This window comes from Spea bombifrons, chromosome 1, assembly GCF_027358695.1.
Source record: "Spea bombifrons isolate aSpeBom1 chromosome 1, aSpeBom1.2.pri, whole genome shotgun sequence".
Lineage (NCBI taxonomy): Eukaryota > Metazoa > Chordata > Amphibia > Anura > Pelobatidae > Spea > Spea bombifrons.
In genome coordinates, this window is record NC_071087.1 from 58,388,771 (window position 1) to 58,405,850 (window position 17,080).

General features: G+C 39.4%; 1 protein-coding gene across 5 annotated transcripts in view; it reads left to right on the forward strand.

The window, feature by feature from the left end:
• ARHGAP24 (Rho GTPase activating protein 24) overlaps positions 1–17,080 on the forward strand; it is a 320,431-nt gene that overhangs the window by 290,773 nt on the left and 12,578 nt on the right. For all 5 annotated transcript variants that reach the window (XM_053461725.1, XM_053461726.1, XM_053461729.1 and 2 more), the window contains one exon: positions 14,320–14,527. In XM_053461725.1, coding sequence (XP_053317700.1) covers positions 14,320–14,527 — 208 coding nt within the window. The remainder of the gene's footprint in view (positions 1–14,319; positions 14,528–17,080) is intronic.

A 17,080-nucleotide genomic window follows, 5' to 3' on the forward strand; every position in this document is an offset into this window, starting at 1 on the left:
AGTCGGGGGGCCCTGGTGCAATTTTTTTTAGATATGGTTCTGTTTCTAACTTCACTTTATACTGTGTCATCTAGGTGATTTGTACGCACACACCTAGCCATAAACAACATTGCAACATGTTTTTGATAAAATGCAGAGCAGATGGCCATAAAGCAGGAAACAGGTTCAATTACACAGTATTATTAAGCTGTTATTATGGATATTCAGAGCTTTTTTTTCCTTCCCTTTCATAATAAACATGAATTCATTTATTATTATACTATTGTGGTCTTCATCACTTTAGAATTACAATTCTTATATAATGTTTTGGATAAGATTAATGAGCAAAAAAGTGTTTGTTTTTTAAATCACAAAATAATGCAATGATCATTCTATAACTCCCAGGTGTATTTTAGGAGAGCCATTCCCTCTTTGTGACCCAAATCCCTCTGTCCATAAGCTCAGAATGTTTGTTTTTTTGCTATTTTGGTGTATCACAGTGTTCTACTAAACACTATTTAGTAATTTACTAATTAAATTACTTGGATGCATAAATAGCTATTTATAGTTCACAAAGGCAAATCCTCGCTAAAGCCCTGTAACCTAGCCACACCAATAACACCCCCAAGAACAAAATTGACCCTCTTTGGCTGTTGTGAAACATTTGGAGTTATGGGTTACATAATAAATGTATCTATAAAGTGACAGCAGATTCTGTATCGCTATTACAATAAGGGGAGAGTGAAAATTAACAATAACATTAAAACTGACAATGTACAAAATTTACAATAACACTGACACTCAGGATGCCGGTTGCGAGTATTAGGAGGATGGATTATTCTTAAAACAGGTGTTTTTTTGTGATTATACATCCACACAAGTCTACGCCTCATGTCCTAAATAACTAAGATCTGCATGTTATTGAAGAAGAAGCGAAAAAGCTTTTAAGTAATGTTTTTGGTATAGATGTGGATGAGTAATGGCCATACCTTGAAAATTACTAGGTGAGCAGAGAGGTATATGGCCTCATTAAGAGGATAGCCCTAAGGGACCTGGAAGCAAAGGGAAGAGGGCAGTTACTGGGCAGTAGTCGGCGGGGTCAAACCACTTTCCTACCTGATGATTAAATACTTTGACCTGGACGCCCAGTAATCAGCTCTGATTTTCTAGAATGTTGACAGCCGAGAGACTCCACAGTCAGTATAGCTTTTATGAAGTTTAACCTTTATTACCCTCAAATAATTACTCAAAAAGAGTAGCGTGATCACATGGACCATATTTCCATTTATAAGTAACTGGTTCCCTCCATTAGTGCCTACTGCAGGGCAATCCCATAAATGTGCTGGTCCACAATATGAGATTATACGTGTCCTGGAACAATGGCCAATGCAGTCACCCTAAGGATAAGGAAAGTTGTCAATAATGACAAACCATCAAATAACTTGATGGCAGAGCATTTTATTAAGGTTATCAAAACAATCGTTACAATGAGTCTTCTATGGATCTGTGATGTTAGCGACATCAAGGAGCAAGGACTGTAAGATGACACAATCATATCTGTGCATTTTCCCTAAAGGCAGATATTTAATTCAAATAATATTGTGGAGTGTCACTTCAAAGCCATTATTCCAGAAGGGTGTCTGTATCTGGAATATTGTTAACGTAACAGCCAATCAATTACATGGACGTAATCCTGGTGGTCCTTATGTAAAATTCTGACCTTGACAGTCCATAAAGAGAGCAAATTAACTCTTCCCATCATCGATCTCTAGGATTCAACTAAATGCAATAGGATATTAAGCTACTGGTTCCTTGTTGACTAAATTCAGCAGGTCCTTTGCGTAATTTAACATACATCTACCGAAAGTTGCCTAAATGTGGGCAGATAAACCTAATCTGTTATAGTGCAGCAATATCCCAAATAAACGCAATAAAACAAAGGTGTACATACTATGACCACAACTAGAAGGAACGTATACAAAATGTAAAAGTAAAGATGTCTATTTCGTGTACCAAAAATAATTGTTCCTATGCTGCAGCAGATTCCAAATGTAAAATATGTCCCTTCTTGCGCACAAATGAGGAGCAGTACATCACGTTCTCCATGATCTGTGTAATAATCACAGTAAAGGTCCACTGGAAAAATTGGTAGACCTTGGAAGGAACACAAGGTGAACTGGAAATTAAACCATAATCACATGCTTTATCCCAATTGCTGAACCTTGACTACAGCTTGAAAGCCGGCTCAAACCGCCTCATCATTTCGTGTTTCCATAACTTCTGCAAAACAGGCTGTTCATGGTCTTGATGTAAATGATCTTATAGTTACGTGCATTTTCAAAGCAGTATAATGTGGTTTTTATGCTAGTTTGCATGCATCTTTAGTCTTCTGGTTGTCATACTAAAATCAACTAAAAACATGTTTCAACATCCAGGGGAGTTGCTCTTTTCTCACAACCCATTACTTGGTAGGTAGCAATACCAAGAATTACTGTATTAAAATGTTAATCTATTAAACAAAACTTTGATTGGCTACATTATGTGAAACACCCTACCAAAATAACATCTTTTTTAACAATATTTTTGTACCATAATGGGACACTCCAGCTACTGTATCATATGCACTTTAACACATATGAAAACTGGGCGGTTCCTTTAAATGTTTGTGTTGTCTGCAAAATCTCCCATATGCATTCATCCCTTTCATTACACGGGAGCTGAATGCAGCTCTGGCAATGTGTTTGGCCAAAGTGTTCACCTTGAGTGAGCTCCAGCACTGGCTCAGGGAATGTTGCAGACATGTGTTCAGCATGTGTGTAATGTGATCCTATTGATTTAAATGAGAGCACTTTCCTACCACTGACTGACTGCTTCAAGCTGACATCTTTAATATATAGTGGAGGTGCCACTGCCAGGGACATTAAAATTGTCCCTTTAATTAATGCAGATCTTGAGAAATTGGTATGCTAAAGGGGACATACCAAGATATTTTGGACAATGCTATGCTTCCAACTTTGTGGGAACAGTTTGGGGAAGGCCCTTTTCTATTCCAGCATGACTGTGTCCCAGTGGACAAAACAAGGTCCATGAAGACATGGTTGGATGAGTTTGGTGTGGAAGAACTTGACCGGCCTGCACAGAGCCCTGACCTCAACCCCATCTAACACATTCAGGATGAACAGGAACGGCGATTGCAAGCCAGGCCTTCTCGTCCAACATTCGTGCCGGACCTCGGAAATGCTCTACTGGATGAATAGGCAGAAATTCCCTCAGAAAAACCCCAAGATCTTGTGGAAACCTTCCCAGACTGGAAGCTATTATATCTGCAAAGGGGGGACAAACTACATATTAATGTCTATGTATTTAGGAGTAAAAGTCCCTACTGGTGTCTCAATTATTTTGTCCATATTGTGTGTGTGTGTGTATATATATATATTTATATATATATATATATAAATCATGATATCATGCACTGCCCTGCATATTTGGGTGAAATGCTTTACGGTCATCATTTGCTGCTTGGTAAGCAGCAGCTTTTCTCCTTCATAGGTTATCTAAATTCAGTGTATACGATCAGATTAAATAAAACACTGAAAAGTTTTTATCTAAGTAAAATGTGGCAACTGAGCTGTGACCTTTTCAAACAGGTGAAAAGAAAACATCAAACAATTATGGTGTGTACATATAATACAGGCTAAGGAAGCCAGATTCCATCAAATGCCTCAGCGAATGTTCTCACGCACACATCATTAATTGTGTTATTGGCAGTATGAACTCTTAAAGGGTAAATCCCATGGAAAAAAATCCTTGAGCCTACTGTAGACAGTAATTCAAGTAAGCATTGTCAAAATTCAGTTTTTAGCTCATTTTGTTCCGATAGATTTACCTTTCTCTGGACCTGGAGGTTGCTGTTGTTGATTAGTTATAGGCTTTTTGTAGGGTTTTATAGGGTTTTGGTGACTCATCATCATACCTGGGAACTTCTGGGCTCCAGCTACCCACAGCCTTCCCTTGCAGGACGCGGCCAGGACTGCACACTTACATCAGCAGGAGTCCCCGCTGACGTTGGGGGCGTTCTGGATGACGTCGGGGGCGTTCCTGCTTATAGCAGCGGGAAGCACCCCCATTTAAAGGAAAAATGGGCGGGAGCAGAGCGTGTCAAGATCCCGCCCCCGCGACCTGGTGGATTCGAGTCCTGACCCGGAGAAGCAGTGCTCACCCAGCAATCTCCAGGTCAAACCCGGAGAGTTCCCAGGTATGCTCATCATACTGAGTTGATTCTTTGGCAATGCTTATGAAGTCTGTTTCTCCATAGACTTTCATTAGTCAGAGTGTCTGGCTGAGTGTTTAAGGCTAAGCCATTCTATTGTGTACCATAGGCAGTTTGATATGGAGCCAAGATTGAGCTTAAGATAACAGAGACAGAGCACATAACAAATGGAGCTACAAGAAAGCATTATATTTTGTAAAAAAACTAGAATGGTTTTAAAAAAAAGAAAACAGATCAATATATTGGAAAACTATTTTTTTTGACTTGATAGTAGTAATAAAAATGGTGAGAGTCCCCCTTTAAAGAGAAATTAGCATTAACAGTGCCACTGTACTCACTCTGAAAGATAGCCCTGGAGACAAAGCAAGGTTTAGATGAAGGGGCTTCATGATAAGGTGAAGAAGGGAATGGGGTTAAGAAGAATATTTTGTTGTTAGTTAGGGTCAAAGGGGTGAAGTTTTAGGAACCTTCATTAATTGCCCCATGATATTCTTTTATGAACTTTCCTGTCTACTCACTTGTGCAGTGGTTGCTAGGTAAGGGATGTGTTACAATGGTTTGGAGGGCCCCCTTGCAAATCCTTTTAAGCTAATTATACAGAATGGTATTGGTATTTTCAGTTTTCAGTCTCCTATATATGTGATGGAATGAGGGTCAGTAGTTGAGGCACAAGAACTGGTGTATTACGGCTGTTAATGAGGTACTCAAGGGTGGCATTTGGAGAGTTGTTAATAGGTTATCTGTTATCTGATGTTCCTGTAATGTGTGAATAAACATTGATCATATAAGTCTTTGGATATAGGAGTGGGGAAGCTTTTGGTCAGAGCTGGGGGGTTGGGGACCTATCTATCACGGGAAATTGACAATTCCCGTCATGCAAAACTTAACAGTGTTGCAACAAATTGTGGCCTTAAAGCACAATTCCCAATACTAACGAGTTATCAAATCCTTCTCCGAAATAAATCTTTAACCTAAAACTTTGCCTTATAATTAAATAATGAAACTTTGTTTCATCATTTGCGTGAGCCACACCTTATTGTCATGTGCACAAAAGCAGACATTGATAGGTTGTTGCCATAGAAACTTAAAAATCTTCTTAAAGATTTCCTGTTGCTTTCGTATGATTTAACCTTTAGATGAAAGAATAACTAAGGCATGCTAAGGTTAATTTGATTAACTGAATCCAAGCAATAGTGAGGTGGGAGAACCAGTTTTATTTTTAATGTGATTCTGTCTACAAAGCTAAACTTGGAAGCCTACTTTTGGATACCTAAAGTTAATAGCTAGATTTCTCCCAGCTTTATTTGCTGAAAGGCTGAAAGGTTCAACTGATGGGCTTTGCGTTAATGGCCACGTTGTTATTAAAGCAGCGGTGCAGTACTTTGTCTTCTCACTCAGCTCTCGTTCTCTGTTTTGAGGAATTCATTTATGGCTCTTTGAATTGGGTTGCCTGAAAGGCTGCAATGCCTGATTGTTAGGATTTCCATTTGTTGTCCGATTGCATCTCTTGCTATGTTCACCATGCTACAGTGCTATGAAAAATAATTTTCTTCTTCTCAATTTCCTTTATATTGGATAAAGATAAACCGAGTAAACACAAAATGCAGTTTTTAAATGGTTGTTTTATGTATAGAAGAAAAAACTATCCAAACCTACCCGGTCAGGGCCGGCCCAAGACAAAACGCCGCCTGGGGCGAATTTTAAAATGCCGCCCCCCCCTTTATCAACCCTTCCTCTCTCCATCCCTGCCGCCCCCCCCATTATCTACCCTTCCTCTCCCTCCCTATTATCTACCCTTAACCCCCCCCGTACTTACTTTTCAGGAGTCCTGCGGCGAGTCTCCCTGTTCGGTCTCGGTGCCAGCTTGTAATGCTGAGCGCCGGAAATGAGGTAATCTTCCGGCACTCAGCATTACAAGCCGGCACCGAGACCGAACAGGGAGACTCGCCCCAGAGGAGAGAGAGGTGCCGAGCGGGTACTGACAGCTTGGTAAGCCCCTTTCTCTCTCTTTCGCTTTAAAAAAAAAAGGGCCTGGAGCGGTTGCCCCACTCGGCTCCATTGTCGGGCCGGCCCTGTACCCAGTCCTATTTGAAAAATAATTGCCCCCTTAGTTACTATATCAACCTGTTAACCAAATTTAATTGATGACTAGGTTTAATTAAACTAGACACACCAGCCCTGTTGAATCCAAAAATCAAAATTAAGGTCTCAATAAGTAGCACACAATGCTGTGATCTAAAGAAATCCAAGATCACATGAGCAACAAAGTAATTGACAGCTATCAGCCTGGGCTCTGCGACTCCACATTGAACCTTCCCAGGAGTGACTGGTCTACCACAATTCCTCCAAGAGTACATTACCATTAGAAGACATGGGTCCCGTTACATCTGGCATAAAGCTAACACAGCATTCCATTAGAATAATAACATCATATGGACTGTCAAACATCATATGGACAGTCAATAATAACATCATATGGACATGGTGGCAGTAGATTTAGGGTCTGGGGCTGAATTGCTTCTTCAGGACCTTGGCGACTTGCCATAATTGGTGTAACCATAATTTCTACTCTCTACCAGAAAACCAGAAAAGGAGAATGTCCGACCATCACTTTGTGACCTAAGGCCCAAGCGCAATTGGGGTATGCATCAGAACAATGATCTGAAGCACACAAGCAAGTCCACCTCTAAATGGCTGAAGAGAAACAAAATTTGGAGTGGCCTAGTCAAAGTCATGACTTAAATCCGATTGAGATGCCGTGTGGCATGTCTTTAAAAAGGCAGTTCATGCTCGAAAACCCTACAATATGGCTGAATTAAAACAACTCTGCCAAGAAGAGTGGGCCAAAATTCCTCCACAGCTTTGTAAAAGTCCAAATGGTAGTTATAGCAAATGTATGATTGCAGTTGTTGAATCCAAGGTTAGCACAACCAGTTATTAGGTTTAAGGGTAATCACTTTTTCACATGGATGGTGTAAGTTTTGATTAACGCTTTACCTTAAATAAACAAGATGATCATTTAAAAGCTGAATTTTGTGTTTACTCACATTGTCTTGTATTAATTACTAGGATGATCTGAAATATTTAAATGTGACAAATAAGCAAAAATAGCAGAAATCTGCCGCTGTATACATTACAATGCTTACACAGTCCTAGGTATGTTAAACGTTTGTGCTCTTTCACTTTGCTCAAACAAGCAGCATGTTCCCATCCCCTTCCCCCTTTAACCCATGGAATGTGCAGAATTTGGAGAGTGAGATTAACAGATTAATTTTCAGATGACTAAAGTGATTTCAGGACATTGTTTAAACAGAGGGTAAACTGTGCTCATTCCATGCATCATTTCTAGTGATGGACACACCAATGGACTGTCTAATCTGTAATACAGTATCCCACAATTATTACCATTATAAATAAAGCTATAGATTTTTTTTAATTAAATTTACATATGCATGGAAAAAAGCATTGTGTTTTGTAAATAGTTTGATGTGAATCAATTAAATGTCAATTTGGCTACAAATTACTATTAGCAAATTATGAACTGTCTGATTGCAGAACTCAGTTGCCTTAGGGACGCCTGTTTGAAGTGTTCAGGTACATGCACACTTTACTGACTGTCACATATCTGCAGGCAGCTGCTGGATAATTTAAAATACTTCTCTTATTTTATTCAATAAGGGATCAGAGAGCCAAATTTAGGTGTAAAGCAGACAAATAGCTGGGACTATGGTGATTAAATCACTTTTACTGCTCTGCTCCAAGATTTACACACGGATAGAGTACCCCCAACGGGACCTAGAATACAGCTCCAAGTGACAACATACATTATAACAATGACTTGGGATCTCTCCAGATCTCCCCAGAAGGCTACATGTTTCACAGCTGACCTGTCCTCTGAGTCAGCCTTTAATCTCTTGGTGGGGGGGAGTGGCGCTTGGCTCTACCCATTTATTACCCCTTACTCTACCTAGTCATGTAGCCAGCTCTGCCGCTGTGTATTGAGAGTGCAGTAATACGAGATAGGTTCCAAGGTATTCTTATAAACATAGGTGGGAACTTTCGAGGATTGACACATAGTCTCTGTGTGAAGCTTTGCTTTTTTCGTGTCATTTTTCTTCTTGAGCATGCATACCTCCCTCACTTCTTCTCGTACTTTCTGTTTTCTTTTGGCAGCCTGGGACCAGCCCTGCCCATAAATACACCTGGTTAAGCCTTATGCATGGTTAGTCCTCTTGCACCTGAACTTGCTCCCCCAGAAGAAGGAACACTCTGAGTGGCCCACCCTGGGGATTTCCTGGGTGTGATTAGAAGGCATGCATTCTCCTACTGGCCCAGCTATTCTGTGTCAATTCTTTACATACACAAGCATAGTTTCCAGACTAGACCCCATTGTAATCTTATTGTAGCACTTGAGCTTAATGCGCCGTCTACAGTCTGTGACAACAATGGACACAGAGAACATGAAGCTTGTACAAATTCCTATCGGGGCTTACAGCAGGATTCCAATTCGATCTCACTAAAGGACCAAGGGATATTATTCCAAACAAGCGAGCCTGTGCCCTAGCTTAACCTTTGGGGAAACAGATGTCATGTCAACAATATTGTATACTGTTACAGAGCTAACAGCATTAAGAGGTTGCATGCAGGGGCCCATGAAGAAGAGGCACGTGACTTGCTTACTGCAATGCTTATGACTCTAGGCCAGAATGATGACAAATTTCTCTTAACCCAAAATAAACTAAAACATGTCTTTGGTATAATTACAGCATGCAACTCCATCTTATGTATCTACCCTGCCATTTGCTTCGTACCATCACCTTCATGGGCTTTGTGTGCAATCTATAAGTATTTATAATCACATACATTTAATAAATATACTAACGAGATTTAGAAAAGTACTTTGTTTTTTTTACTTTATTTGTGGATTTTATTATTAAAGGGAATAAACTAACATTTATTCTGCCTTTTTTATCATACAATGTGTTTCCCAAAAGTAGGCATTTATGAATAGCTTAACTTGTCAAATAAAGTATAATGGTAACCCTGGGTAAAATGTAAACGGTGTAAAAGGTTGTCTCCTACCGGTATGTATATCTGTTCCAGCCTCTGATGTCCACCAAACTAGAAATTACCCTGATATACAAAAGGGTTAAAGGAGGTAAATCTGTATGATTGGTGCATCTGCAGAATTATGTTGAATTGTAGAATTGGCATAGCAATCTAGTTTCTTCTGATCTTTGACATGATGGGAGGTGAGGTCCAGCAGTGGAGGACCTATTAAGCATTTTTAATCAAATAGTTAAAAAGAAATTCCAATGTAGTGCATGTTCATTTCTGATAATAAAAGTTTACACAAAGCTGGCAGTGTTCTTGCTAAATATTTACAGCATTCATGTTTCCAAACAATGCGATATCTTAATGTAATAATGAAATGACCTTTCACCCAGATCTACAAATAGAATGTCACAGTGTTGATAACCACAAATAACTCTATGGGATATTGTTAGTAAAGAAAAAATTCTTAAAATTGCTTAAATTGCATCCTGTGGTTTATTTACCTTTGGGGCCGCTCTTGGCCCGACCTAGGGCAGCACCCCCAGTCCCCTCCACCTCAGTGGTCTGCTTCTCTGGTATAATTAAAGGAGCTATGCTGGGATATGCAGTGACATATCAGGCTTAGGGCTGTCCTACAGGTAAATACATGACTGAGGATATGACCAGGATATGATCATATCCCAGTACGCTCTATATTAAAGGTACGCAGCTCCATTTAGGCTGTGCTGAGCTAAACTTTTACAGCGTGAGATCAAAGATCTCCCTTGTAACCGGCCAACTGTGGGCGGGACACGGGGGGCCCTGGGTTTGTACTGCAGCCCACTGGACTTGCCACCCTAGGTCCGGGCCTTGTCGGCCTGGGTCGTGATACGACACTGCATGCATAATTAATTATAACCATACCTGGGAGCTTCACAAGAATGCTGCCAGTAAACCAAACCTTGAACCCTTATCTCAATTATTTTCTACACTTTAAGACTGATCTTAGCAGAAGTGTTTTATCTATGTGTAAGCCTTATCGCTTAGTCTGCTGTATGTTATAACCGACGTTACTACATTCTGGTACAGCTTGCGTGATACTTGGGCTATGAGTCGAAATGAGTCACCTCCAATTTAATGTATCTTTACCGTTCAATATCACACCTTATCAGCGATCTTTAATGGCTGCTTTTACGTGAAAGTCAAAGCATACCAAGAAGGTAACATAATTAAGAGTCAGTCGACAATCAAATACAACTTTTAATTTCAGTAGTGCGATATAAATGCTTTATCTCACACAGCATACTAACTTTCATACTCACGATGATGGTCACACTCTGACCTTATTGTTTTCTAGCATGTGCTCACTCTCACTAACGTCTGTAATTCCCATTTCCCTCTCTCTGACCACCATTTTCTATGTTGCTCTCTCACCTTGTGTCCTACCCATTTCCTTTGCTCCCAACAACTAATTTACTCTTAAACATGCCATGTCTTAATCTAGTTACCTACTCTACAAGTCCACCCTCACATGGACACATGGCACCTTGACCTCTTGTGTAATAACTCCTTCTAGATTGTAAGCTCGTTTGAGCAAGGCCATCCTAACCGCTTGTTTCTTTCCAAGTCAATTGTTATGTGCATGATTCTTCCTTCCTTTACAGTTATTCCTCTCCTTCTGTAAGGGTTTGTAAGGGTTAAATAGGAACATCATCTTTAAAAAGGTGAAAGCGGTACAAAGGTCTAAGTATAATTGATTTTGAAAACAATACACAACATATGCAAAGTAAAATCAATATCGATATAAAATGAAATTGTGAATGTGTTCCTTTTAAGATATTAAAACATAAACGTGTATGGAACAAGCATTATCTCCAGATCTTATACAATATTTAACAAGGTTGAGGTCTTGTTTAAGAAAAACGCACAAGAGGAATATATTTGCTAATGTACTCTGCGCGGATACATTTTATTGTGCTAAAGTTTGGGTGGCCAAAGCATTCTTTAGAAGCAGTTAACAGATTTCTAGCTGGCATTGAACTTTCACTAATGGATATCTTGGCTCCTCTCGCGCTCCATACTTACGGTACAGATCAACAAGGATCCATTACAAGCAGGGTTGGATTTATAAGTTACACACCTGGCTTGGTTTCTAAATGACACATCTCTAGGCACACAATCCTGGAAGATCACTTTTTCACAAAACCCACAAACATTAAAGCTTCACAGATTTGTAGAAGCATCTGAGGATTCAGAGAATGTGTTTAATTGCATAGATTAGGTGCAATTCTTTCTAAATTCAACTTTTTCGCTGTAGCTGCTAGCACACCTATTATCCTAGTGTCTAGTTGCTGAAATGTGAAATGTTAGTCAAGTTAAAGACTAAGTTAACTCAACTGATAAGATTTGACCCAGGTGGCATGTACACACATGCTACAACTTGAATATTTATTTACATTGGACCTGGAAGTTGTTTAAGTTGACAGCATCTCTTAAGTTTTGGCTTGACAGTATTTGAGTTGAATATTCTTCATAAATAGTAAAAATATGGAATATATACAGTATGTACAGGTAATGTACCTTATGTGTGTACCATCGGACCAGTTGTCTTAAATTTCTTTGCATGATTTTTCCTTCCCATTTTCTTATCTGTCTTTAATGCATATGATAGCTGTGAGGTCCCGTTACATTACAGTAGTGTTCTGTTTGCTCGTTTTCCTGCCCCCGTCTATTTGATATACTTACTGCCAGTCAGGCCCAGCGCTGGCTTGGTCTACTGGGAGAGAACTTTCCTGTCATTGATTGGCTGCTTCAATAACTGTTGAACATTTTTGGATCACAGATGAAGCACTTTGTTCCAGTTCCAGAGCTGCAGCTTTTCCTTAAGGCACATTAAAGTACTCTTCAATCTGTGGCTGTCAGGGAAGTAAACTGTCTCTTTTAGTTGCCAGGCCAGGACTGCCCACTGACGTCGGTGTGCGGTCCCGCTGATGTCAATGGGAGTTCCCGCTGATGTCGGGGGTGTTCCCGCTGATGTCAGTGGGAAACACCCCCATTTAAAGGGAAAATGGGCAGGGAGCAGGACTTGCCACTCAGGGGATTCGGGTCTTGACCCCAGAGAACCTGACAGTTCCCAGGTATAGAAGGAAGAAAGAACATCAGGGAAGGAAATTCATTAAGAAGGAAAGGAAGGAAATTGATTAGATAATGTTGGCTTTGCCACTGGCTGATAATAATCTTAGCTTTAACAGGGTGATCTTTTAAATAAAATATCTTGAAAGACCATTACACTGATTAAAAATCAAAAGGCACAAGCTAAGGGCAGTTTCAAGAAATTAGTTTCTGTATGATTGTGACTACTTAACGGACAATGCGCCCCAAGCTGATCCTAATTAATTTTAGGTATCACTCGTAAAGACCAGGTGATAATTTACATAATACAAAGCAATGTAGTTCCTCTTCCCCCCCGGTTATGTAAAATGATTACAGTCTTTTAAGCAGAGTGCAAGCATACTCCATTTATCATTTATTATACAGCATATAGCTTCCATTGGGGAAATGACTGCAAGATTTCTTAGCATATATTTGAAGTGGTTCCCGACTGTAATTTGTCAATACGTCGCAGAGACAACACCTATTCCTGGAAGAAAGCAATCATGTTATACTAAACACAATCACTGAATGGTGTTTTACAGTTCTCTTGTGGTGAACAGTAGGCATTTGTCCAGAATCATGAGATTTCAAATAACCTCCTGGCCATATACATATTAAATGCAATAAAGCTCATAGCTTTCAGCAAAGCATAAATCATCTGCTATTTGTCATTGGGATATTACTGTATGACAGCTCAGGATAAGTACACATAGCTCTAGGATATACACTGTTTATGCATTAACGTTCACCACAGTGCTGGTAAGCGAGGGGTTAGAAAGAATAACAATGGGGCAATTATCCCAGGGCTCGTGGTAGTGAGCTTGTTGTTTACTAGCAGTGTAGTTTATGTATTTAGAAACAAAGCAAGAATTCTGCACATTCCCGGCAAAAAACATTTAAAAAAGCACCTATGTAAGGGATTCCGTCATATGGCCATATATTAATCAGCCGCCAATACGTCAAAGTACCTGCAGCAGGGGTATTTGCAGAGATACAAGGTGCCACTGGAACTCTGGAGTGGTGGTTGCTGATAAAGTACCTCTGTACGTCTATGAATCTATTTTTATTGAAAATTAGCCGTTTCCAGCTACAGTAGACATATACAACATTACCAACATCTACACTGTATTTCTGATCCATTTGATGTTATTTTAATGGGCACAATCTGCTTTTCTTTAAAAAATAAGGACATTTCTAAGAGATCACAAACTCTTGACCAATAATGTATATGCATACCTGGGAACTTTTTGGCTCCAGCTAATCTGAGCCCCCCTTGCGGGTTGCGGGTAGGAGGTCCCGCTGACGTGAGTGAGCAGTCCCGCTGGAGACTTCTTTTTTTTGAACGGGGAAGTAGCGGGGAGTGGAGTGTGCCATAAAGCTGCTCCCACAACCGATTTTCCCCTTAGAGGCCCAGAGAAGCGTCACTTCACCTGGAGTCTCTGGGCAAATCCATGAAAGTTCTCAGGTATGTGTATATATCTGTGTACATCCATGTATCAATGTGGATTATGCCTTTGTGTATGCCCATGCATATCAATGTAGCAGAACAAGGACAGAAGCAGATTCTCAGCTTCCATGACAATTGTAAAGATGTATTTTTGTGTGTGATGTATACTTGGTTATGTGTGGACATTCAGTAAGCTGTCTAATCTTCATGCTCTGCATAATGGTCCCCCAGCTTTTTCACTAGCTCCCTTCCTTTTACTTTGGATATGATTCCTTGGGTTGATACTGTCTGGAGCTTTCCAGTCCCAGGATGAATTGAGCTGTGACTGTCTAAGGGCAAATTAAAAAGCACCACATTTGTAGAAGAAAAATGTTAAGCAGTCAATAGCTTTTTAGTAGCTCAAGTAAATTGTATGACATTTTGTCCATTTTCATAGGCATCTTTGGTCAGAAGTTGGAAGACACCGTAAAATATGAAAAGAGATATGGAACTCGCCTCGCCCCCATGTTGGTGGAACAATGTGTAGACTTTATCAGACAGAGAGGGTTGACAGAAGAAGGACTATTTAGACTTCCTGGTCAAGCTAACCTTGTCAAGGAATTACAGGATGCCTTTGACTGTGGGGAGAAGCCATCTTTTGACAGGTAAGACTGACTGCTCTTCGTGATATGGTCAAATTTAAGGTTGAACAATCATGGTGCCATTCCATTTCACGTAGGACTAAAACATTGGTGTTTGGAATTTGTGAATCTGAGATAGGGCTAGTATTGTCACAGTTTGACAAGAACTACTCCTCACAGATAGCAGTTAGCCCAGAAGGTAGGCTTGATCTGAACTGCTTACAGTGGTAACCTATATATTATTGTTGATGTCACTACAAGTAAAGCAGAAATTGATGTTCCACTTATCTTAATTATATTCATATTAATTGGCTGAGATTTACTAAACCCGTAATAATACACAGTGTGCCATGGCATCTGCTAGATGTAGTCTTTTTTTCAATAATTAATGTAATAGGACGCAGCTGACCCCTGCTGTGGCTGAAGTGTTGTTACACATATGATATGCAGATGTGGTCAGTGTTATTTAACAATCAACATCTTAATAATAGTACAGATCTAACTTAATTAGGGGGAATATTCAAGCAGATCGTGAGACCAGGATGTATTTTAACGCTGGATAACATTTGTAACTAAAATTAGTTTTTAACATGTTCCTATCCTCTAATAATTTTTATTACTATTTCCATATGCAACACGTTCAACAGTGATATGAGATCTGCCAAACATATCAACCCGGTAACAAAACAATAGTTTTAATTATGCATTATTAAAAGTGAGAGCTATATGACAGCAGTCTGTGGCACCGTGACTGTGCAGACTCACAAGCCTCTTGAAATAACGGCAATAATGTGACAGTCAGACGTGCAAAAAAGGAAGGTAATTAAATTGCTCCCACATCTCATTTTTAATTAATCCCTAAATGGAAATGTTGTCATTGACAGATGGTTCCTTCTTCCATAATGTGAAAACATTTAAAGCCAGAACTTGACTTCTGTTGTTTCCATGGTTTTGTGTTGTTCTAGAATAACAAAACAGAAGCTGATCTTATGCATTAACTACCCATTTGAAGTCTTATGTGTTGAGAAAATATTTAGTTTGAATTCTTCTTATCAAAAATGCATGGGAACGCCAGATATATTTGGTCTTGCCATTAATTGTGCAGGAATAACAAAAAAACTGAACTACAAAACTAACCAATAGTAACTCGTTTTGCCAGTTTACTTAACGTATAAATCATGAGTCAGTGTATTTAATCTAAGGGGAGGGAGCCATTTCTGGCCCCGCCCAGGTACTGCCCAGATCCCGCCCAATTGTAGTCATTTTTAGTTGTTTGGTAATCGTTTGCCATGCCTCTTTTACCCAGCCACCCCGTTCCTGGCTCTTATAAGGAATAGGAGAAGAAGAGGTCCAGGGTGCCAGCTGAGCATAGTTTCTAGTTGTAGTAACATGTTTTCTTACTGTTACAGAAGTAGGAGCAGTTTCAAAAGAGTGCCCACCGAGTTTCATGTATAAATGTTTTGCACATGCATTTGAGGCCCAATTTTGTAAAATTCCAAATTGTGATAGATATGGTATGTATAGGTGGAACTACCAGCCTTAATATGTGTGGATGTGATGGATGAGTTACCACCACATAGAATGTTGAGGGTAATTTAGTAGTAGTGTATTTTCTTTTGGCAAATACACGCTACATTTTATGGTTGGATTTTGCACCTTTTCATTTATAGATTTAATATTTGGCACGTGTCACCAACATTAGAAGTCTCTCAATAAAAGGTTAAGAAATTGTCACAACTGCTAAATAGATGGCTAAATACATAAAAAAAAATTGTCCCAAAGGACCTAAAGGTGGTTATGTGAAAAAAAATATTTTATTATAAAATTTGAAAAGTTGCAATCATTGGAAAAGTCCAAACAGCAGAAATAGTGTAATGGTTGCTATGGTGATAACACCACTTTCAAAGCTTTGGATCACAATCTATTTTGAAAACATAACTGCGTATCGAGTTTCACAGGAATGTTATTGTAGATACATACTCTCGATACATTGATTTGGCCTGGAGACTCTGGGTTTAAGGAATGATACATTTTTGTTTGTAGTTGCTTTTCTTTGAGACATTGTCAATGTCTACATTCAGAGGTATTATGCAAAAGTACCATTTTAAAGAAAGGTCGGTGAATAAATAAAGAAGCCTTTCTGTCATGGTGAACATCACAGTTAAGTAGTTAGGCGATGCTTAATGCCATCCTTTGCAACAGAAATGTGAGGGACTGGGAGTCCAGTGACCCCGAGACAGTAGCCAGTTAGGCATGTGGAAGTAAAGCACTTCAACAGACGGTCCATTTGCTAATTTTGTGCAGTGTTTTGTAGCGTTCTATATAAAGTAAAAGTCTTTTGATGGAAATTGGGTTCTCCATAGCTACTGATGAAACCAACGTAAATTACTTACTTTACGTAAGTTACTTAGCAGGATTCCTTCAAACACAGCCAGATCTGCTTCACTTTCTTTTTGAGAGATTGGTCAAAAGTTTTAAAGCCTAATATATTCTAATTTATATATTCATTAGTAATTTAAGAAGCAAGGCATATACAATCATGTTATGTGTTTCTTTCTAGAGGGTGAAATGCCTAAA